The sequence below is a fragment of the Rhopalosiphum padi genome, chromosome 1 (assembly GCF_020882245.1).
Source record: "Rhopalosiphum padi isolate XX-2018 chromosome 1, ASM2088224v1, whole genome shotgun sequence".
In the NCBI taxonomy this organism is placed as follows: domain Eukaryota; kingdom Metazoa; phylum Arthropoda; class Insecta; order Hemiptera; family Aphididae; genus Rhopalosiphum; species Rhopalosiphum padi.
Window position 1 is genome coordinate 5,398,886 of NC_083597.1, and position 27,003 is coordinate 5,425,888.

General features: G+C 30.4%; 1 protein-coding gene across 3 annotated transcripts in view; it reads left to right on the forward strand.

Annotated features, from left to right (window-relative positions):
* The window catches only part of LOC132918409 (cytoplasmic polyadenylation element-binding protein 2-like), a 154,368-nt gene that overhangs the window by 83,200 nt on the left and 44,165 nt on the right, over positions 1-27,003 (forward strand). For all 3 annotated transcript variants that reach the window (XM_060979622.1, XM_060979621.1, XM_060979623.1), the window contains one exon: positions 22,934-22,978. In XM_060979622.1, the coding sequence (XP_060835605.1) occupies positions 22,934-22,978 (45 nt within the window). The remainder of the gene's footprint in view (positions 1-22,933; positions 22,979-27,003) is intronic.

Consider the following 27,003-nt stretch of genomic DNA (forward strand, 5'->3'; position numbering starts at 1 on the left):
ATATTATTATAAATGTATGTTTTTAGAACAGTTAAATATACGATTTACATGCACTCGTTATATAGTGATAACTATATAGTAACCAACTACATAAAAATTATTTGTTAAATAATTATAATTTTTAGTTTTTTGATTTAATATTTTCTTTTCAATTGCGCTATGGTGTACTAATAATGGTCATACATTTTTTGCCACTTTGGTGCTACCTGTGAGACTTATTAACATGTTTATTTTTATACATACTTCATACATATTAACAGCTTACTTAATATCTAAATTGTATAGGTACACGTTATACGCATATATTACGCATTTAATTGATTATCTCTCGAAGCTATTTATTATTTATTATATAATCCTGTTCGATTGCGAATATTTTAATATATTTTATCTGATTTCTAAATATTTTTATTATCGATCGAATTTGATCAAGTGTTTTACACAAATAATATTATTAATTAATGATAAATCTTAAACTTCAGTTATTTTTCAAATTTGTTTTACTTTATTCTAATTAGGTACTTACGTTTTTTTAAATTTTAAATTTAAATACTTAAAATCTTGATGGATATATATATATTGAAAATCCTGATACAATTGAGTATATCATTTTATTCACTTATTTTATCTATATTCTATAGATTTCGTTTAATTGTTTAAAACACAATTATTTTTTTTAATATTACGTAAAATATATTATTTTACATACTGATTTTCCTCTCTAGAAATTCTTGCAGAACGCAAGACAATATTTCAATTAGAAGCCATTTGGAATGTATAATAACGTTTATTTTCGTCACATCATTATTATTGTACACATCTACAATTTATACCGAAATTCGATAATTTATTATAATATGTTCATTATTCATTATTGTTAGTCAATTAAAAATACGATTTTATTTTCATTGCATTGTTTAATTGGCATATTTTGTGAAGCCAACTTTATACAATATACAAATACCACCATTAGCGTTTATCAATATCTAGATCAGGGGATTTATGCATTTGTATGTTTTGCCGTACTATAACGGTCAAATAATGCTCAATTATAATAATTGTCGAGTACAATGTTTTATTTTTCAATTTTAAAATGCTAATCACTTTAATTTCCACAATCGTACTTACATTTATCTTAATAATGAATAATGATTGATAAATTGATTAAGCACGTAGTATGCATATAATATAAATTTAGAAGTACAGAGATACTATAATGTCCATGTGACCATGTCTTTATAACACAGTGCAACCTGGCCAATTTTGTAAACATTTCTCAATATTATTATATACGAATAATTTTAATAATTATAACTTTATTTTACCAGGTAAATAAATCATCTAAGAATAATGGTCATATTACGCTCTTGATAAAATATGAAATAAGTTTATATAATATTTTACGTTCAGCTACATACGTTCGTACATATTGCTATTTATAAATATTTTGCATTCGTACTTCTTAGCCAACGGGGTGTCGGATAAACTTGGAATATGAGATAGAGGTTATGTAATCGTATTCATGCATATGGTACGAAAGATAAACCAACGATTCCCCCAACTCGGCAAACGGAAATCCGGTGCGTATGCGAATCGTTGCTACAATCTCTGTTAGGCTACGTGCAGTCTGTATATCCAATGTAGTAAGCTGTTCTATTTGTTTTGCTGGCGTTTCGTTTCTTGTATATACACTATGAAAGCTAATTTCATTTCGATTCGCTTTATATAAGTATTCATTTCGCTGTATATTATACTTTTATCGACCGCGTGTAATAATAATAATAACAAAAAAAAAATCAACTCTACCTGTTGAGGTAGTGTTATAAAAAAATGTGTGCCAGTTAAATTATTAAAACACAGTTTAAGTCTTTGTACACATTAATAATATTTCAGATTTCGGTAAGATAATGTTAAGCACCACAATATATATATATGTATATTACTATACTGCTATTTCTGCTTTTGAATAGTTACTGACTGCAGAACACAACATTTTAATGAGTTTATTTTTGGTAATACTGTTAGGTCTGTATTTAAGAGTCTCTATTTTGTAATTTACAAGTTTTATACTTTTATTATAAAGTGTAAAATTTTGAATGTAAAAATCTAAATATTCATTATTAATTTACAAAGAAATTATAATAAGTTCAATTATTAAAATTCAAAACTAAACCTAACGCTAACTTTATTCGAAATATACAGCATTACATAATATACGTATATATGTATAATAAGTATATAGTCACACTACTATATGTACTATATATATAGAGACTACAATACAGTTACAACTTAAAAGTCATAACAATATTAATACGCATAATAAAAACTGGTGAATTTAAAATGAATACTCAACAAAAAGTTTTAAACAATATTTTTATTCAGTATCGTAATATATTACATATTATACAAAGTACTATTGTTATAAAATAGACTAAATACTTCAGCCTCAAGCTTTAAGTGTTATATTGATTTTACTTCTTGCAGCGGATTGTTTATATCTACCTATCCCATAAGATAAATTTGCAATTATAATTAATGTTTAACTACGTTTTGTTTTTTCTATGTTTCTATGTTTTTATATTACTAAATGTATCTATCTATATTATTATGTAACGACGTTTTGCAAACTTCTGTCATCATCAGTAACCTTCATTGCGCATATAGTAGTATTTTATGCTTTTTTTCAATAAAAACAAAAATAAAACGTATAATAATAGAAGGAAGGACATGCACAAAAAAATTAACTGTTTTCACGTAAACGAAAATACGCGCGTTTGTCACAAGGTCGAGAGTTTCCTTTTAAAATCTATAGTTCCTATGTTATTAAAATAGTATGATATTTAATTATTGCACAATCATCGATTATAGTTAAATCGAAAGCATCATTATATTGATTTTATTTAACGTACGTAAAATACAATTATAATATACATATTAATATAATATACTTCTATACATGTATAATGTATATTTAATGTGTAATATTATTTGGTATTAGATCATTGATCACTGTCTGTACTGATCAGTAATAAAATTAAACTATACACATATGGAGGTCTTTATATTCTTCTGTCAGTAATTAAATAAAAAAAAGTTTAAACAACACATTGGCGTGGTTTGAAATTTCAACATTCAAAATATTATATTGTCCTATATAAAGTATAAAAACATTATAAACTGAGAAGCTCTATAAATATATATAGAACACACACACACACATATATATTTATTATGTATTGTACATAAATGCTAGACACGTACATTGTCAGTTACTTTAAACACGATAAAAATCTACTTTGGTCGTGACAATATAGTCAATAAAGTCCACGTCATGTTCCGACTTGAGCAAACTTTTTTTGGTGAAGAAATTATTTATGCTCAAAATGATTTTCCCGAAAAAAAAATGTCAACTTGTTTAGTTAAATTTTTTATTTTTCATTTTACTATATTTTCATGGTGGTCATGGGTTTTAAAGTTCTGTCTAAATGTATTTATTTTAGTTTAAATTATAGATCAATATTATGATCATATTATATTAAATTTGGTCTTTCGTTTTAAAAAAAAAAAACTATTATATGAACTATATATAAAACTATTTATGAAACCTAGTTGAATTTTTAGTCCGTTTAATTTTTTACTGTTATCAGTTATTTATACAGGCATAATGTCTTTAAATGTTTTATGATATTTTGCATTCGTAATATAAAAATAATAAAAAATTTCGTTTTGTAGAAACATTATTAGTACTTTGTACCTATGCACAGACATTTTTGTTTGTGTTTAAAAAAATATGTCTAACACAGTTTATATTATTTAAATTCAATTTGCATTAATTGGTTTACGTTGGATACTGTTTAATTTATTGTGACTCAAACATGTATATTATATTTTGAGGTGTACCGTGGCGCATTAACACAAATCTTTTTCATCATAAGCAAATTTACACCGAAATATGGCATAGTTATTTTTTTTAGAATGTATTCAGTTAGATACCTACAGCCGTTCACTGCAGTTTTAACCATTTAACTATTATTGAGTTTTGAAAGTTAACCATATCAAGTTCAGAAAATCTGTCTAAGAAACTATCTAAACCCATTAGTTAACCTACAACTTGTTCTTCGTATACCAAATCCTCTACCATTTAAATACATATATATATATATACATTGTCTGAAATTCAGAATGGTTTTGTTTCTATATAATTTAAAACGACATACTCGTACGTATATAAATACAGTTTATTGTAGTTATTACTTAATAATTATTACCTGTTGGTAGGGAAGGTATATTCTTGTCAATCGACCAACGTACAACTAAAATACTGATTATTATGATTTTAGCAAGAAATAATAATTGGGTTGTTGTATCACATGATTAATATGCTGTACCTTTATTTAATTAACAAAAATATATTATCTAGCTACAGCAGAATAAACTAAAATATAATAAATTTCTCTGCTCATTGATTGCAACAATTATGTATAAGGTAGTTGAATATAAGTACTATATTTTTATGTTTCAGTGCATTTTTATCAATATAATTTCGCCATAATAGCATATAATATATCTACTTACGATATAATATATATACAATCTACATTATTAAAATCTATTTTGAGAATATTTTAATAACTGTGAAATATGTTATGTTACATTACGCTAAAAAATACTTAAATAAAATACTTATTAGAGTATAGTTTCATAATACAAGAATTTTTTTTTTATGTAAAATTGAATAGTATACACGTAATTTGAATGTTCGATGTAAATGCATGACTGATCACTTGGTAAAGAATTTAAAAATACTTAAATATTGCTTTCATAAAAAAAAATGTAAGTCCCCTGCAATATACATCATATATATTATGTAAATGCATATTACATTCGTATTAAGTAATTAAAAATAATTAATAACAATAATGATTGTTTACCTATGTAATTTGTTACATGCAAGTACATTTTGAGCCGAACCAAACATGTGAAAATTGGTCATAATATATAAAATAGTTATTAATGTTATATAATAAATATTAATTTAATAAAAAAAGATGAATAGTAATTTTATCATTAAATATTAAATGCATGTATAAAAGTATATATTAATATAAAGTTATAGTTACAAATTATTTACGAGTATTGCAATCAGTTTTCACTTTTCATTTTTATATATATGGCTTATTGTTACCGTTAATACTTTAATAATATATAATATCAAGCTGAGATATTTAATATATATTCAATGGTTATACAGACCTTAAATATTAGCCTATAAACACATTTCACCGTGAATATGTGAAAATAGTTACTAAGTTTTATGTGCAAACACAAAAATGTGTTTAAATTATGCATATATCGACTTCGCACTCATTATCACGAGTTAGAGATCTATTTTATTACTTATAATAATATAACTATATTGTTATCAGTGACTATTTTATTACTTCGTCTTTCAAAACACTGCAGTGTTTTATGGTCCATGATATTATTATGTACAATGACGTATTTATTCTGTATTTACACAGTGGTTGTTAACTGCATGTTATGCATTGTTAATTATATAAAAAAAAAAATGTTTGAATTAAAAAAAAAAAGTAGTTATTACTTATTTTTAATGGAGACGTCGTCGCCGGCGTGGTCGTTTAATCCGGTCGATTTAGTTTTACGGTATCGTCCCGACAAAAATACAAAAAAATCAAACGTTTTAACTGACGCAGGTTATCGTATATTATACTTACGAGTACAACATCAACACTTGTGCAAGTTGTACAGTGCGCACGCACTGTCTGCAATGCACATACAAATGACGCGTTATTATTGGAATAATATTATTATTATTCGCTTCTATATCGTTGCATATTTTCCGACCTTCTTTTCTATCCATGTGATGATATAGATTGTCTCAACTACCAGAAATACGTCCTTAATACGCTCAATCAAAAACGAACATGGATTATTTTAATTGAGAAAATTTTTAAAAAGATTCAATTTCCTAGAACTTGATAACAATTTTACCGAGTTTTTTTTCTGATTCTTACTTTAGCCCAAATCAAAATATTAAAAAATACAAAATTCATCTACGTTGTTCATATTTATTGTTACATAACTCAATTTCGTTAGGTTATCGATTTATTATAATATCAATTCGTTGACATAAAATACATGGTGAATAGAATACTATTATTTTAAATATAATATTGGTACACGGATCATAAATTCGAACCAAACCATCCTTTCCTATCGGAGTTTGGTTCGAAATCCAAACAGTGTGTATGACTTTACTGTTTTAGGCTTTTGACGTTTTTTCGCGGTAAATACACGTTTTGACATGTTTGATTGCGTCAAAACGGTAGGTGTATCTCGTTTCGATTCAGCGCTGCCTGTGCGTATAAGGTCGTTAATAATTATTATTGTCATCGTGGACGCGGATGGGTGACCATAAATCACTGTTAAACATTCTATCTCTCTTTCTCTGTATCGTACATTCGGTCGTATTAATTACGGAACCGCCGTTATACCGTGCCGAACCGGACTCGCTATAGCGCGGCAACCGAATAATACACTGCATATTAAAATGTCGAAAACTAAATATTAGTCGAGCGATATTGTGTGTTAGTCATAGTCCTGTGCACACAAACGACCGTTTTCGTAGTAGTCGCGTTGCATACGTATTATAATATATTATATTTTATATTATCGCCCAGCTGCGATGTACCCGTAGTACACACGCGTGTATTATTGAAAAAAAAAATATAATATGTATATATTGTAATAACGAAAAGTAAAAACAACAAGTGCTGCGGATCGGCTTGCCACCGGCGTTCGTTCGGCTCGGGCACACACAACACGCGTATAGTTGTACGAAACACACACACACACACACGCGGTCGAGCACGCGCGTTATCATCGCTACAGTAATTATTATTATCCGGGCGCGGCGGCGGTGGGACCGATAATGCTCTACGTCACTCGTCGTCGTCGACGTCGCGCGTCTTGGTGGGGAGGCGGCGGCGTTTTTTTTTTTTTTTTCATAATCACCATCGGCACACCGCAGTCCGCAAGCAAGCACACGTATTTTAGTATTTTACACACACGCATTGCACCGCCGCCGCCGCCGCACGTCGTCAGTCAGTCAGTCAGTCCGTAGGCCGACGTCGATTTTCGTCGTATTTATTAATATATTATCATTATCACTATATTGTTGTGTATTATACCGACGGTAGTTCGGCGCACCATCGTGTTGTTCGTTGTCGCGCGCGAGTGTGTGTGTAAGTGCGTGCGCGCGTGCCCGACCGTCGTCGCTTGTGCCCCGAATTCGGCTCGGGAAATCTTCGTTTTGCATGCGTCTCGTTTCCAGATCGATTTTCAAGGATCTCCCGAGTGCCGGTGGGCCCATATCACGCGAGACACGTTTTAACCTCAAATATTCGATTAAAAATATAATAATACGAACTCGGCGTACGTGACGCATACGCGTAATCGACACTACGACAACACCAGCAACAATAATAACATCTAATTTAACGGTTTCGCTCGCCGTTTCGTGTTTTTTTTCAAAAACAAATCCGTTCTTTTTTCCCCATATTATATACGCTGTTTTTATTTTTGTTTTTACTACATGTGTCGCGCGCGTTATAGTTGACCGTTCGGGATTTCGCGTCCGACCCACCGCCGTCCGTCCGTCCGCCCGCCTGCCCGTTGACGAGAAAACGGCGTCCGCTCGTTCGACGCTCTTTCCGTCTCGACCCGTCCGCTCGCCGTCGGCCATGAGCATGTTCCGGGCCTACCACCAGGGCAACACCGCCGCCGCCACTGCCGCCGCCGCGCCCGCCGTGGACACCGGCGCTAACCGCAACATGGTGTCGGTGCCGGGCGACCTGAGCCTGGTGTACCCGCACGCCGCTGCCGCCGCCGCGTGGAATTTCAACGTGTTCCACCGAGGTAACCACCAACCGCACCCCGCGTAACCGCACCACTATAGCGCTAGTCCCTAGGTTTACAATTATTATTATTATTATAAAAATCGTATAATAATAACTATTATAAATTATAATTACACTATAGCCCAGTGCCCAGGTGTAATGTTTTCATGCACCTCATTAACTACAAGTATATAATATATATATATCATAATGAAACCGTTATTGTAATGTACATTAGTAATTATTATTAAACGTATAAATTATAATTTATAATTTCGATAAATTTGATAAGTTATGTCGTATACGTCGATCACTCGAACGTACACAATAAATGAACAACCAAATATTGTAAAATACTTTATTAACACGCGGCGTCACACCACCACTGACCACCTATCTCTGTTCATATCTTCCTTAAATATTAATTATATCATAACGTTGATTTTATGTTTAATCTAATTATATTATTAACTATGCATACAATTGTGCTGCTTATAATAATTATTGTAATATTGAATTATACTAGCTACAATGTGCTTAAAATGGTAATAGGTACTCGCATGTTTTTATGTTGTAACTTATTGGTTATTATTTTGAAATTTCACTTATTACCTATGGTCGTTTTCTATTTATCATAATATCATATTTATCATTACTAAATATCATTTATTATTACATATTTTAATGTATATTTTATTAAACGCTTAATACAACTTCCTTTATGACCAATTGATTAATTGTTATTAATTTATTTTAAAATATATTTGTCAACCATCAATAAGTTCCAAATAATTTTGTTTTTATTCCGATTGGCTCCGTACAACGGCATAGGTTACCCTGTCTTCAGACTGGCCCTGGGGACGGCTTCTGGTTTGGCGGAGCCATTTTTTAATAAGTCTACTGATGTGTTTGTTCAAAAGTTTATATACTTTAATATAGTATCAAATTCTATTACTGACAGTGTTTAGATTTTTATAATCTAATCAAAAATAATTGTGACTAATACAAGATAAATATGGAGATAAATTATATATTAAAATTTAAGAGGACGTTTACCCGCACGTGTGACTGGCACATAATATGACAAAAACGTTTTAGTTTGTTATTTTTAATATTAGAGTAAATTTTCCTATCTTATAATTTAATTATAAGAATTTTATCTATGGCACCTCGAAAGGTTTTTATTTTAATTTTAATTTTCAAACAATAGCAATAGCAAGCATTTTAGAATTGTAAATTTTTTTTTAACATGGATCAGTATCTTATCACATCAATAATGTCAATGTTATAACTATTATTTATCATCATAATTTCATTAGTTTCATTACGTTTATAAATGTTAACGTGTACAATTAATAACAGTTATATTCTTGTTTTGAACTGGGATATGAGTTATTCTGACTTATTCTGTCCAAAGGCAATAAGATATCATAATCTACTGAAACACTTTTTACACGCTGGAAACGGATATTGGACTGTATATCTTTCGGCTTTCGTCGTTTTTTTTTTTTTTAAATTTGACCTTTATTGTTTTGTGTAAGGTTTGCCGGACACGTTATGTGTGCGGTTTTATAGATAATAAGTGTTATACAATTTTAGATGATACAGGCATAATGTGTTGCACGGTAAAAAAGGTATTGAAAAAATTTCGCTATTCCTCTATTTTAAACTAACGACCGCAGTGGAATTTTTTTCGTTGAAAATCTTAAATTTTTTCTCCTACATGTTCGTTTAGCGTGGTTTATTTAAAAAAACCAACAATGAAAATTGTAAAAAACTGCCCCGTGTCCGTTTCGAACTTAGTTTATTGTGGTCGCGTTTTCACTCTACACCCTCAAAAATCCGGATAACGTTTAAATACTATTATTATGATAATAGTGGTTTTGTACAGCGTATGCGGACGATTCATTTCTGGAGTAAATACTATCATTGTGGAAATGGTTGCTTTGCATACCAGTACAATATAGTAGTCACCCATGTTATCACTGTATTTTAGGGGTTAGGTAGTAGGAATTGAACAACTGTTACAAAAACTCGGCATGCGTGATTCATACGTCGTGGTTGGCTAACACGCGCTATTTCTAACAACGGCCGTTCGCGTTTCAGTCTTTTTTTTTTAACTGTATTGTTACTATTATTTATTCTGTTATTATTATTTGCTTTATTATCTGCTATGCATAGACGATAACGCAACAATGTGCAATTGTAAATAATAGATCGAAAAGAGGATGTTCACATGAGTTGTCGGCCGCAATAATATTATTATCGCGTGCCGGCGTCCCACAATGATTGCGATAATTTTCCCACTTTCTCGGTGCCCGGTGGAAACCCGTTTTGCTATGCAAACGAAATGCATACTCAAGCATAATATAATTATTTATACACAAAACTCCTACAAAAGGCCTCAGATTTTCGTCGTCGGATTTATAATTTAATACCTATTATTTCGGTATTTGACTCACTAGCATTATTACTTATCAGGCGCGCGCGTTAATATATTAGCACCTACTACCTACTACCTACCTATCATAATACTATTTTGAGACTTTAGAATTTATTTCATATTATTAGTGACCAACGCTATTCCACGGCACATTACAATAAAAATATATTTTTAGTTGAATAACCGATTATACCCGCAAATCTGTGGAAATAGAATCGAATAAAACACGTTTTTTTTGCTTACAAACAGTTTTTGTGTGTTCATTGTGCGTCGTCCGGTTCAAACTCTATAGTGCATTAGGTTCTTAATATAATTATTATCGATATTCAATTTCTCTAAGTCCTGTTACAAAAAGATTAAACAAAACGTTATAGTCGTTATAGTATGCATATTAATGGGCGTAGATAAGATAATGATATTAAGATAAATGATAATTAATCTTATAATATGAGCAAGAGGACGTCATACCCGTGAATGTGTACAATATACTAAAGATTTACTAAACCTATACTTTAAAATATCGTTCTTTTTCGTTATGGATGTTTTAGGAGTTGCCTACCGTATCGTAATATTTTAAAAATACCCCGCTCCCCACCACTACCACCCACACCACACGGAGTTAATTGCCGTCTGTGCTTAAATTTCTCTCCTTAAGTCCAATTCATATTTTTGGATCATTAGCGAGATAATTTATGCGCAGAATAATCGTTATTATTAGTAATGCGGGGTACTTAAGTGCTTAACAAAAAAAAAAAAAAATGTAATGTTCAAAAACCGTTTTAGCGTTATACGCTTAAAATGTGTACCATAATATAATATCATAATGACGGTAGTGAGTTACTTTTATTCAAATATTGTGTTGTGTGGCTATTTTGAAGAAAACGCCCTAAAATATTTTAGATATAATACCTAACACAGTATTTTGGTTTTTTTTTCAACTTGTTTGCGGCACGTTTCATTTGAAAGAAATATTTTTGCTACGCATTCTGTGCGAGTATGCAATGATATATAATATACTTTATAATGTGTTATCAGTGAACATTAATTTGACGCTTTGGTTTAAAACGCACACTATCTCGTGTTCATTCCACGACATATTATAATAATATTATACACCCGGTCGGACCCGGTAGAGCAGTTACGCCACGTCGAAATAAAATACAAAAACGGTTTGTCCCGGTTTCACCCAAACCATCATGTTGTTTTTATTTTTCTGTTTGGAATATTATACATATGTAATATCGTGTTCCCGTGAGAGTTTTGTATTTTTATCTCTCCGCCGCATTGTGTTATAATACAGATGTGTCGCATACAACCAGGACACCGCGTGGTTTTCGACGTGTGGTTTAGCGATAACCTCGGAAACGTTTTAAAATCAAATTCCGTTGGTTTTTCTCTATATTATAATAATATAATATGTTTAAATACGACACGGTTACCACCTCCTATAATACAGCAGAATATAGTGTGTGTGTGAGTATAGTGTTGTGCGATATTTGATATTTGTTCGCTGTAAGCATTTTCGCATGTACATTTTGTTTGCCCATCAGTCGCGGTACAGTGAACAGTGTACAATTATCTGCAATCGTTTCGATTTATTTATATATATATATACTCAAATGTTTTTGAATCGGAAATATGACGTTATATAGGTATTTCTTGTTTCACATAATGCGATATGGAAATGCGGGAAAAATCAATAGGAAAACTTTATGTATTATACTGAATTGGCTTCAGATTTGTCTCGTGAACAGCAGCAGTATGTAACCCCATCTGGATTCCGGATCCAAGGGCCGCGGGTACGGGTATCGGGGTATATATGTGAAAACATTTTCGCGAATTTCAAAAGATCGATCATTATTCATTTATATATGTGCCTGCCTATATGACTTTTTACTTTTTTGTTTTGTTTACAGTTTTCAACAGTTTCACATTCGCGTATACATTAATAAATCATTTTCATTTTTTCCGCGGTTCCGCACTCCACAAACCAATTAATTTTAGTACAATTTTTTTTTTTTTTTTTAATTTTTTTATGCCCATTGATATAATAAATGATAATGGTTATAACTTTAATGTTCACCTCTGCGTGTATATATAGTTTTATTACATTTTGCGTGCATGTTCCATACTGACTTGAGTGAAAAGTTTTATTAATGAATTGACGTGATTTGAACGTCTCTACTGGCCTCAAATAAGGTGCAGGTCTTAAAGTAGCACAAAATAGTAAAGGGTACTATGGTTCATATTTTATTTAGAGCGTTCCATGCAGTGTCATCCCGTGTAATAGTTAATTAACTTTTAGAACCAACAATTTTTTTCTCGTTTCGCTCAAATCATGATTGGAAATACGAATATAATTTATTCTTGATTTTTGGAACATTTAGCATAAGTTGATGTATAAATAAACTTAAAAATACTGACAAATATAAAAAGAAATATTTTTGAAAAGAAGTTATTACCTAAATTACTTTTAACGGATGAGAAATTATTTGATTAAATTTCAAAGCATCAGTATACTTGCATAACATTTGAAAAATTAGTTGAAGGGGACACATTTTAGCCCAGTCATAGATAGGGGGACAGAGTCCCCCTGCGTCCAACACTAATCACTGCAATATGTAATAACTATTACGAAATTAAAAAAAAAAGAATAAAATAAAAACAACAACCTCATAATTACCGAGTAGGTAAAAGTTGTTCCTAACGTATATGAATTTTGTCATACATTGTGATTTCTTTCTTATGTTTTCATATTTAATTATAAATTATATTTACCACTATATAGATGCATAGTGCTTATATTAACGTTTTTGCAATAGGTTTTTGGTAACATTTTAGGAAACAAAGATTGTTCGTTTCTATATTTGAGAGTACAAGGGAACAAAACAAATAATCTTAAATCAACAATACCAACTCGTTTTGATATAATTAAGTGTGTACCTTTACTGAAGACGCACAAACTACTGTTGACTTTAATTGGATAGGAAATCAATTAAAATCGAGTTTAAAATAATATACAATTTAATTCAGTACATCTCACTAAGCCGGCTTTGTCCAGTATTCAGCTTAATACATCTTTGAAAATATAGCAAGTTAAAACTAACTAATATGAATTACGCATTGTCGATAAATACTAAAAGTGCAATAATTATTGTCTTTTTAAATATATATAAATGTAATCATTATATTTTACCAAGTGTCGTAAATAATAATACACACACACACGTGTAATTTAAAATATCATTTCGAATATCCAACTTACCCTAACAAATATATATGTATATACTATATATATATAAATAAATAAATAAAATCCAAAAATCCTGAGCGTACTATTTAAATAAATACTCATGTGTTGGGTTTAGACAACTCCTTAGAAATTTTACCTTTTCGCATCATATCATATAATTTTAATATTTTTTAGTAATAAAATTATAATAATTATAATAATGAATCTATGAAAGTCAGATGCCTATGAAACATTGCAGGTTGAGATATATATGAACGATGTTATACCTCTGTCACTAGGCTCTCTTATATTATAATTTGTATGGTTTAGTAGGTACCCTAGCTGGTAGCAGGGCCATAGCAAGAACCAGTAGCGCTCCTGGCAGAATACCAAATCCGCGTCCCGCTCATCCAATTTTTCTTTCTACTACCATAAAAATATAAAATTTTCATTATTTAAAAAAAAACGCTCTGTTGAGTGTAGCACAAGTTATATTTATTTTATTATTTTATTATTAACTATAAAAATTGTTTTATTATGTATTTTTATTTTTGTAAATTATCATATTTGAATTGAGAATGCCACTCGATGAAATTGCGCCCTTGGCAAATGCTCTCTTGCCAGTTTCTATAACTACAACCCTGCCTGGTAGTAACGATTTGGTCATGGTTCTTAGATATTTTACAGTATTCTTCCGCGTTCAATTTCATTCAACGTGTGATGTAAAAACATGTGCGTACAGCTTACTCTGCTTGAAACTAGTACAATATATAATATTAAATTATAATTTACATATATATTTTGGAATTTTTAATTATATGTACTTAAAGACAATGTTTATTGTTTTCGAATTGTTAAGATTTTTATATTACTTAAACTGTATTTTGTGGAGAAACAAACTATTCTTTTTTTCAAAAAAGGATTTCCTTTACTACAATAAAATACTTAGCAGGTTATTTTTTTAACATGTCGGATGATTCAAAATAAAAATTTGAAAGTGTAGTCTTTTAATTATTATTAAACCTGCAGTATACTACTTGCGCAAACTCTCGAGGATTTGAAAATATGGTCTATAAATATATATAATAATTCCAAAAATCATATTTTGAAGAAATTCGTTATCAAATAAAAATGGTAGTGAGTATGTTTTGTGAATTAATTGTGTATTACAAGCTACTGTGTATCGTATTCCTTGTTATTCTGATGTTTGATCGTCATTGTGCTATCCACTTTGTATGTACAATCTTTATAACATGTCTACAAAGCGCTGCTGATTAAAAATATTCGTCTTTTTCTACATTAACCTTCCTAGCGCTTAGATTAGGTATATTGTTATTATGCTACCTTAGTGAAAACGCTTAATATATACGTATTTTGCTGTGATCGATAACTATTTAAAGAGGCTCTTAATATTAGTAGTGGTGGTACTGGTACGTATACAGGAGAAGTGATACGTTCTTTATTGCGGTTTACGTGGTTTTTTTTTACCATTCTGTTCGGCTTTTAAGTGGAAAAATTACCATTTTTTCAGAACAATGTACACGAGGCATTATAAATTTGAAGCGTTTGTACAAAAAAAAAAATGTATATTTATAAATTATATTGAACGCAGAAAAACGAAACTGTACCTCGGCCAAGGACATTCGGTGCAAGGTCAGTCGTGTGCACGTCACGTTGTTGCAAGTGTAATAATTGACAACTTGTGTGTATTTTATTTTATTCTCATATATTCACATAATCAACCGTTACTCAACGACTGGAACATAATTTTTCTTCATATTTAAATTTTCAAGACACATTGGTATAATATAAGTACATGTTATACACGCATTTTAGTCATTATACCGTCAAAACCAATTAGTTATCATTATTTGTAATTGTTAAGGCGCTGATGTGACAAGGTTTAATGTTTACAGTCGGTATATGTCTACTGTCTAGATATAGGAAAAAACACATTTTAAATTCTCGCTGCGTAATACTTTTAGTTATAGTTGAACTAAAATATAAAATTTTATTTAAACTAAATGCTATAATATTATATTCTTTCTCAATGTTTGATGTATTTTCTTTGATTTTATTTTTTAAATTAATATAAATACTCGTTTTCACAAATCGTTTCGTTAAATACCTAAAAAACAACAACAACATTTTAGTCACATTTAATATGATTTTAATTTTATTATTTAGACAGAGAGTATTTGTATTTTGTATTTGTATAGTATTTATTTATAATAAGTGGTCGGACGTAGTTAAAAAATGTAAATTAGCTACTTTCACTATCATATACGATGTTTTTAAACTAGTTAATTCACTATCGCTTACATATTATGTAGAGTTTATACAATCGACGTATTCAGTTTATATAACTAATTGATAATGTTTGATTACTGAAAATAATAATATTTAAAGGTATATAGAAAAAATCAATTGTACCGATTTATAATATACCGTTGCGAGTGTAGATATAATATGATATTTTTGATCCAATCGTCTTCGATCCTATACGCATAAATTACGTTGTGTTATTTCATATTTTGACTTAATCATAATAATACGATAACGTTTAATAATCCAACAATTCTGCATCGAGTGTTTGGAAATTGACCCACAATATTGATTAACTGTATAATAATTTACAATAATTAAAGTAGGTACCTACAATGAGTATCGCGGCGCCGTGCAATAATATTGTGGGCCGTGGTGGGGTATAATATTATAGTGAGACGACATCGCTCGTCGTATATGCATAATATTATTATATATCGAAACGTTGCCGACGGGCGGCCGCAAAACCGCATGCACAAACGACCTAGAATTGTTATTGTTATTAATTTATACAATCTTGTTTTAAAATCTTTTCGTACAGTATATTATACAGCTTATCTTTCCGCAATAACGGGGAAAGTTTTTGAATACTCGCGGGCTTATGATTTTTTTTTTTTTTAATTTTATTTTATGTATACCGCGGATTACAACGTGTGAAATGTAGGTAGGTGCACTGCTCGCGTTCTGGTTATTTTACTCCGTCAGAATATTTCGCAATATTAATATATCTCTAAGCGAAACCGAATATATTGAAAGAACGATATTCTTATGTACGCCGTAAACACACGCGTTATAATATCGATAAATAATGGTTTTGTTCTCTTCTTTTTTTTTCTTTTTACCGCCCGAAGAGTTTCCGCCATATACTATCGTTGTGGTATCACACGTTAAAGGTTATTACTTTATTAGGTAATTTATATTTACTGACTGCGAAACGGTTTTCAAAGATATTGTGTTATTACCGCGTGTGTCGAAGACGGCATTAGGTCTTGTTCTCGACATTTCGCTCGTTATAGACTCATCGTCATATTTTTTTGTTTTCCGCGATTTCGTTCGACTGATTTGACCACTCGGGTGTCCACGAATTACGCTCCCGACCTTGTTGATTTATCACAACCGTCAGATTTAGCCACAGTCGCAGCACAATATTATAATATATATACACACCCGTCACGGCGTCAGTTTATCGTTTGTATCTGCCGTTCACGTGCCAGTAGACGTATTCATCAGACGAACGGGCGTATATTGCTATTATATTATTTGCCTTTGGAGAACTAATATACTGCAGACATTATATCGTGTCAAGATTATGTGTAGCCACGCAATTATTGTAAATGACTTGATAATTTACCGCACCATTGAAGTGTATAGTATAGTATTAATCGCCTTCACCTAGATAAGTGCAATGTGGAAACAAAACGCTTAGAAAACTGTCGGGTGGCTAATGCCTAATTGCAGCTCGATGAACCGACGAGCAGCGTGTAATGTATTATATATTATATTATATTGCATATAGGTACCTTTACCTACTTTTATAATATTACTGAAATTTTATAAAAACATTAATTGGCGATAACTGATTATGACTTTTATTGGTACTATACGTTAGATATGTATTTCCTATGTGTATACTTATCTAATAGGCACCATAAATAACCAAGGTAAATGACCTTTCACGAATTCGCGCTGTAAAAATAGAATAAAAATACAAGTGTAACAAATATTTTAATTTTTTTCAATGTGTGAACGAACTTCAGATCTCGCATATAGGTACAAGTGTAAGTACCTTTATGAGCCACACAGAACATGTATGAACGTGAATTCAAAGCCGCTGTATAATTGCTAAACGATTATTATAATCTCGTGCAATAGAGACAAACTGTTAACTAAACAAGGTATAAAAAAAAGTCAAATGTCATTGTCCACAGGCATTGTACCCCAGATAATACAAATCGTGTCAAGATGATTACTATAATATGCATGTCTAAAAAAAACCCTATGTGTGTGACGGTGTTTACCGCGTTATCTTGTTATTATTTATTTTAATTTGTCATTGCAGTTTCGATACGTGCAGTATAATATCCTATGATAATATGTAAATGTGATCACTGCTGTTGTATAGAACATTAACGCGCATTCTCATATAGACAATTAAAACGAGTTAAGCTGGTGATAAATAATAATCGATGGTAAAAACAACTGGCATATGCTTCACTATCGGGTTTAATTGTTATTGAAGTTGTTTAAAACGCCGTTTGTACGCATATGTATCTATGTGTGCCGTACGCCTATCGACGATGTACGCTATCTGTAGTCTCGTTTCGAGAAAAGTGTGAACGATTTACAGAAAATGAATTCCAAGCGCAAGCAAACAATGGAATTAAACGCATTATAATATATATATATATATATATAGATTGCCCCGAGAAAGGAAGTACGAGGTTATCGACTCTTCATATATTAGTATATCAACGACAAGTCATCGACTGTAAATGCTAATGCCTCGGTGACAAAATGATAAACCGCTGACGACGTCGTTGTACGCTGTAGTTAGTATAGGTAGTATTTTTTTCCCGTCTTGAAATCGAATCCAAAAACCTCAACATTCTAGAAGTTGTCGAAAATATCAAACAAACGATATTTTGTCGTACCTATACAAAATTACAAATAGTGCATAACAATACTTAGTTAAAAATACGATTCCTTTTGAAATAACTAAAACATTGATCTATCGTGAAAATCAACCAGCGTAGTGAGCAGCGTATTGAGTATATATACGTATAGTGGGCGGGTGCAATGGTACATATATTATTATTTATTATCAGCGTTGTACAGTGTTTAAACGCAAAATGATTTAATATTATTCTATTCACGATTCGTATGTGTATATCACTGCAGTAATACGATTTACAGTTGACGGTCTCTGCCCATTGGTCAGAGAGAGATATATGTATAATATGGTTGTTGTGCAATTATATGTTTGTTTTGATAGTTATATGTTTTATTAGGAATAATTAAAAAAGATACATATACTCAATACGCAACCGGTACAGAAATTATATCGATTCAAATTAGTTGATTTCAATTGTATTAAAAGCGATCAGCGAGCTATAAGTAGGAAACAAGAAATAATGTCTAGAATAATTTTATTATAAGCGTTATAGAAAATCTAAAAATATCATATCCAAATGGCTATACTTGGACCAATGGTTATTTTATGTCCGTTCATGAAAATGTATTTCAAATGAAAATCAAAAAAAAAATCGTGTTTGTAGTTTAATTTTAATCATGCAGTGCCACAAATATTAATAATCCTCGAACGAATCGAGAAACTCGAGTTCTAAAATATATAATATAGATAGTTTTTTAGGTTTTAAGAAGATTTTTTTATAATATAAATATTTGTTAGAAATTGAATATTTTCAATATATTTTCTTATAACTTCCAAGCTCACCCGCCTGCCTATTTGAACAATTAAGCGTTTAATGTATTTTTAATTATAGCGAAACGATTAAATACTCACTTATTACTTATTTGTTATTACTTATTACATACGTATATCGTTATTATTTTCTATTTCACACTTCGCCGTCCATATGTAATAATATTAATAATATGACTATACGAGTGTGTTACGTTGTATTATATAATAATGTTAATAATAACATATTCGTTTAACGAGCGCCTATATAGAGTCGGGTTACACATAGGATTGTCTGCAGTCTGTGGTTTTTAAGGGGAGGGGGCCGGTTCTGTATAAAACCTCAAATAATTTAGCTCATCATCGTCCAGAAGACTCAAACGTACCGTGTATGATTTAAATGTTGAAAGTGGACGACGAAACCATTGGGACTTACATACTAATGCTGTATTATTGTATAGATTGAACCGAGTCCCCGTGTATGTATACTATAAACGTTGAAAATTCTTTTGTAACATATTATAATTCGTTCTATATAATACGTACTTATTGTACCTATACGTATATACCATACCGTCGTATAATGCGCATATAATATATAAATCGGACGTATTGAAATTTGTACATAATAATATATAAACGTTAAACGATATATAGTTTAGTGAATTTTATGTTATAATAAAGGCAATGTATCGAGTGTCCACTCGATTATACATCGTAAAATTGTAATTATATTTTATATTTATGTATTTGAAATCGTGATCAATGCTGTTCTTGATGTTATCACATTCCACGTTGTATTAAACTTTATGGTTTATGGCAATAGATCCTCGTCTGACAACCCGTGATAAATTTAATGTTTTATTTTTTATATCTATGATAAATTTGGTTTATACTCATATGAGGTAATTATATAATAATGAATAATCAGCGATTAAATATAAAAACCATACGACCACACCAACAAAATTGTATTCATAATTCATACTATATTTGCCTTCAACTGCTCAACAAATCAATCGACCTTTTATCGACAGTATAACACTATTGTATGTTTGCTTTACTATCATACATATTTAAATCTGCTATATGAGTAATACATTATAAATTATAATAATCATTATTTTGTATTTGGGATAAAATACGAAACACGTTATTATTCAGCATTAAGTTTTCCTATAGCAATATTGCATTATATAATATAATAATATTATGTTATAACATATTGCATATTTGCATGACATTATAACTGTTCGATCGCACTGTAGCAGAAAGTCAATTGATTCGAGCCTTAAGTGTGTAAGGGGTTTTTTTTACATTTGACTTTTTGACAAACCGATTCAATTGAAATCGATGAGTTTTTAATTATGCATGTAAAACATTTACTGATCGTACCGGAAACTATAGCAGCTGTACAACACAACAACAACAACAACAACAACAACAACAACAATAATAATAATAATAATAATAATAATAATAATAATAATAATAATAATAATAATAATAATATACTGTCCGTAACGCTACATCAAGCGGTCGCAGATAATGCATAACTAATTCAAACAATTATTTATGATCACGTATCCCTAGAACTCGCGTCGACTTCCTCTGAAAAAACTAGATTTATTCAATTATTAATAATAATAATAAATAATCATCATCAGCATCATGGTCGTCATCGTTATTGTTATTATTTTTAAACGTCATCGATCTGTGTGTGTGTGTGTGTGTGCAGTGTACAACGAGTATTTTGTACGCAAACAATCGTACACGAGAAGACTCGCCGCGTATATTATATATTACACGGGCGTATTCGCAGTTTCCCGGAGAACAATAAACATGTCATATAATTTACGAAGCACTCGGAAACTTTCTCCGTGTCGCATAATACAATGCGTGCATTGCAGTATTATTGTATTATTATATATATGTTTGAAACGTATCAGCGGTTGTTTCCAATTATTATTACCACACGCGATACAGATTAATTTATTTCGGAGGAAACGTCGTAAATCACCGTCCTTTGCTTGCCATAATATTGTGCTCGCAGGTATTCCGTATACACGAACGTTATTGTACCTGAATCCTATCGGATCCGTTTGCGATGACGGCCGCCGGGGCTACGCGCGTGCGGCGGTCCCGACTTTCGTCCGCGTCATCAAAGTATTATAATAATATAATGATGATATACCGTCGGCCAAAACGTTATTCTTATTTTCCGTGTTAAGTACTACATAATTATTATCATCGTTGTTATTATTATATCGTTGTGGTACGGTTATTGTCGTCGTCCAGACGCCGCTGCCGCCGTTCTGCTCGTATAGCCGAGATTTGTTTTGTTTTATTAAAGTCGTTTAAGACACGTGCACAAGAACGCCGCACGTCACATTATGTTAAACAAACCGACTGTATCAACAACACACGCCATATTATGGCTTATAATTCCTACTATATATCAGTGCCCAATTACTCGTCCGCATCATAAACAGGAAATATTTTTGACAACATTCGACTGCTGTTTGACGTCGTATAATATTTATATTCGCATGTTGTACCGGGTGAATGACTTGCCTGTATCGGACTTTTGCGGACCGTTCGAGCAACGGAGAACTGAGTCTCGTTATTTATTTATTTCTATTATTATTATTATTATTATTTTTTTTTTTTGTGGATATGACAAAAATATGAAAATAAACAAAAAAAATGTTCGTATTTGCTTGTTTACTTGTGCAATTACTTATTCGTTAGCAAACAAGAATAAAACAAATCATAACGCAATTGTTTAGTTCGATAAGTTGAAATACGACGCAGGAAACTTAAGACTATCCGCCCTTTTAAAAAGCCCATTGTGATGGGTAACATGAGACCGTTGCACACCCTCTTAGCTTTGGCCCTATAGTGGTGTATTTTCGGGAAATGCGAGTATGTGACATATTTAAATATAATTTCAGTGTCAAAATGACAACTCCAGATAAACCATATGTAATCTGTGTGCATATAAACATACATCGCTAAACGGTACAATACAATTCACAAACTCTATAAATATAATATTATGTACGCTTTATATTATTCCTGTGTGGCTGCGTTATATTTACTACCAAAAGTTTAATCGCCGTGTATCGATATGCAATAGTATTGGCCGAAAACGTTCATACCCGTATAAGACTTCGAATCCCTTTCGTTTTTTCCACGACAGCTTTTATATTGTTCGAACACATTGCGAAACTTACTGTTTATTACGTGACACGCCAGCACAAAAAGGTGCGTTTTATAACAATATATAATACGTATCAGTGTGTGTAAGTAATATTTCTCTTAAAAACGTGTTTCATACATCCAAAAAAGAAAATGGAAAAAAATACAGACGAATAATGTGAAAAAGGTCACGTTTAAACCTTTTCGACAATCAATATACATTATTATTTTATATTAACTGTTAAATAACAATATTAAATTATTATATTATTGTTTTATTATTACTATATATACGAGAACTGATTCTTTTCGTATAGACAATTTGCTATAATTCATTATCATTTTATCATTGGTTGACATAATAGACTAACAATAATGTTTTGTTTCAGGTTTTATCAACTCGAACACTCTACACTCTCTAGCTCACCTACACGGTAAGTGTATTTTTTTAGAAATATAACTACAAAATTGAGTAAACTTATATAGTTTGTCGGATAAACAATTTTTAACGATTTCACTTTTTCTCCTGTTTATTGACGATGTCGTAGTGTGTTGTATACATATATATCCGTGCACATCATCAACACAAATCATCGGCTTTATAGTAAATAGATTTTCCAGTTGTAAATCATGTTGATTTTTGACAAGGTCTCAATTATTACGTGCTAACGATACAAAATGAACTTCTCTGCCGTCAGTCAAATATAATTATAATTGACACATATTGTCTCTCTTGAAAATCCCTATACAAGTTAAACGAATATTGTTCTCCTATTATAAAATAATATACGACTATATTATATACCATAATATCTTTATACCATCTCTCTGAGTTTTATTCTACGCATTTTTCTCCCTCGTTTTTTTTTTTTTATATGCGTCAATTAATGATTTATTTAAATTATTTTTATTTTTCGTCTTGAATATGTATTATTATACACCGAAGGCCACATCTATATGATGAAGTATTAATAAACTATTTTTGAATGACTGACGAGTTCTATAATGAAGAGTATTATTATTTTTTTTTTTTTTGCTTGCTGATTATTTTAATTTGTTTTAATACGTGGCAAAATATTTTGATGAAACACTCGCGAGTTTGAGAGATTTAATTAAATCAAATTATAAACACATTCGTATATTGTTTAAATAATGTAATTTTAATTGACCATAGGTAAAAATAATTTAGTATTATTTCAATATACATATACCCTACAAACATTATTTATAATACACATATACATACATAATAATTATGATTGACACCCCGTGTTGGCTAAATCATTATAGTACCTAACGATAAAAATTATCGCAATAAAATATTCATTTCAATTTTACCTACCTATATATTTGTTATATTCTACGATAAGTACTTGAAATTATAATTTAAAAAAATATTAGCCATACTTTTTTTTTAAACTATTTAGTCGTATATATATATACTATGCTAGCAGTATTATAGTATAGCATTGATTTGTTTTATGAATGAGTATAATTATATTAACATATATATATATATATATTAGTATTCTTATTATTATATTATATTTAATTAATATAAATTATCTATTCAATAGTCACTTTCGTTGTTGACTGCATTGCATACTCATCTTATCAGTTTTTGAAATATATAAGTACTTATGCTATTAAGGTCATGACTGCTTAATTTTTCGTTATAATTACAATATAAAAAGTAGCCCAAAGCTAGGTATTACATAGGTACACCTACCTATACATGTTGTTTAACAAAAAAATAATAATAAAAAAAATGTTTCGTGTTTATACTATACAAATGCCTTTTATATATTTCTTTATGTATATAATTTGTATTTTACCGAGTTGGAAATTTGTGACAAGCATGACATTTTTTTCACATATACAACGACCATGAAAATCTGCTTACGTTAAAGAAAACCTTTATCCATTGCAAAACGTACCTATTATGTAGGCTTGTCAAACACTCCTTCACTGTATCTAAATACCTTATGCATACTTAGGTGAAAAAATCTTTACCAAAAGGATTTTCATTATTTTTGACATGAACAACAACGTGATTCTAAACTGAAGTTAACAATTTGCAGTTATTAATTTTAACCGAGTAAAGTAAATGATGTTTAAAATGTAATTATATATAATCGTTTAGAATTTCAAATAAATATATACATAGTAATAATAATTAAAAACAGTATTATTATTTGTATATACTTCTGTAATTAAAGTAACAGAATACAAATTTAATATAATCGTATTACACCTTTTAACATTTTTTTTTTTCATTTCGTTGTTGACTTTTAAAGAGTTTAAATTATTATTTTATAATTATCTTGAGTGTGAGATTAATGTAGACATTAATTATAATTTTAAAAATATTTTGTAATGCTTATGTCTGTAAAAGTAATTATTTAGTAAAAAAAGTAAAGGCGGTGCTATATTTTGTTTTTCTGATAATTAAATAACTTTATCTAGGTACCGTCCACTTGATCATTCTGACTGTTTGACTGTTTATTTTAGATTATGATCAGAGGGACGAATGTATTAGTTTTTTTTGTATTATTTCTATAAATCTATGTATAAAAAAATATTTATTTGCTTGATCAAAATTTTTGAAAATGTATTACAAGATCTTACATCATTAGTTGTTCTTATATCTGTATAAAAATAATAAAAATACCTAGGTAAGTTTTTTTGAAATTAAAATTTTGATGAAGTTTGTCAAAATCACAAAATAATGTAAACAACTTTATAGTTACAGAAATGTAAAACAAATTTTCTTTTTCTTTTTAAGTTATGAAAATGTAATACAAGATTTCTTATGAATAGTTTATACTGAAACTATAAAATCTTGGAAATCTATGTAGACAATTATTTTTTTATAGACTGTTATCATGAGTTTAAATTTTGATAAAACTTCATTTAGATGATAAATTACGATTTTAATTATTTGTTATAATTTAAAAACATTAATCGTGGAAACTTAAAACTTTTGCATAAGTTACTGCTATGAAATCGCGGTTAGTAGTTGGTCTGATCTCATCCCGTCGTCTCTCATAACATATTATAAATCCCATTGTATAATGTATACATATATTATATGACGTATTCTGATCAAATTATATTTTTATAAAAAAAAAAAAAACCCAACTTATACTATTCAACAAATCCTGACGCACAGGCGTTGAGAGTTCTAAAACGTAATAAGTAATATATTATTCGTTTGATGATCGTCCGACAACAGATTTGTTTAGATATATTTCCACGGACCGGCCAAACCAAACCGTGGCACGCACGCGACTTTTCGAATCAATCTCTTTTTGACCCATCGCAACCCGTCGGCCGACAAAACACTTTTGTGCATATAAACTCCTATATATATGCGCGCCTGTGTGTGTGTGTGCGTGTACGCCAAAAAGACGAATAAATCTGGGAAAACGTCGCCCGTCATGCATTATTCATTTTTCCCCTCCCCCCGTCGCGCTCGATTACGGCAACCCCTCCTCATGCCCATCATCGGATCCTAGTGAACGCGACTTCGATTTTCTGACGTACCTCCTCTGCTTCTGTTCGTTACCAGTTTTATATAATATTATTATTTAATATTTTGAATTTCCATCGTTAAGAAATTATATTAAATTATTCTATTAAAAGCTAGGCTTTGGTATAAACGTACTGACACACCGCTGTTACCCCGTCACCCTCCCATTCGCTAGCATTTTATTTAATATATATGCCATCAGCCATTATTATATTAATAACGATTGCCGTTTCACAGCCGTTTAGTTACGGTCAAAGTGGTTAATCAACCGTCGTGAATGAATTGATTATACGGCGGGGTTTTAACAGCCGTGCTTACCCATGTTTGAATATATAAATGTATACAATAATGTTATATTATATTTTCATGCGATGTACAACATAGCATTGTGCTGTGCGTTTTACACGGGTCGCAATGACATGATGTAAATATTATTTTATTGTAATTTACACTGTGTGAGAAATATCGTACAATGATGACACCGAAAACAACGAATATACATAGTGTTACCACGAGTATTCGTTGTAATTAAAATCCGCGATCGGAAATCATAATACATTATAATATTACATAGTTACTATTAATAATATAATATCATAATATTATATACTTATAGCTGCCTATGTATGACCTATCGTCCGTGTCCCCCTGACCCCTTTAGACTCCATGTAACTGTTGTCGTCGTGTGTAAATAATACGTAGATTACTATAATAATAAATTGTATTCCATAAAGTGTTCTGTATGATCAATTATTTTCCCTTCGTCTAATTAACATTGATAAACATCGCTTTAATGATATACACAACTCGGAGAAGCAACACTTCCTGTCCCGAGCATACTTTTAATTTCCGTTCGTCGTGAAACTATTTAAAAAAAAATATATATTCAGTGACAAACTTACACCAAAAACAGTTTCAATTAACATA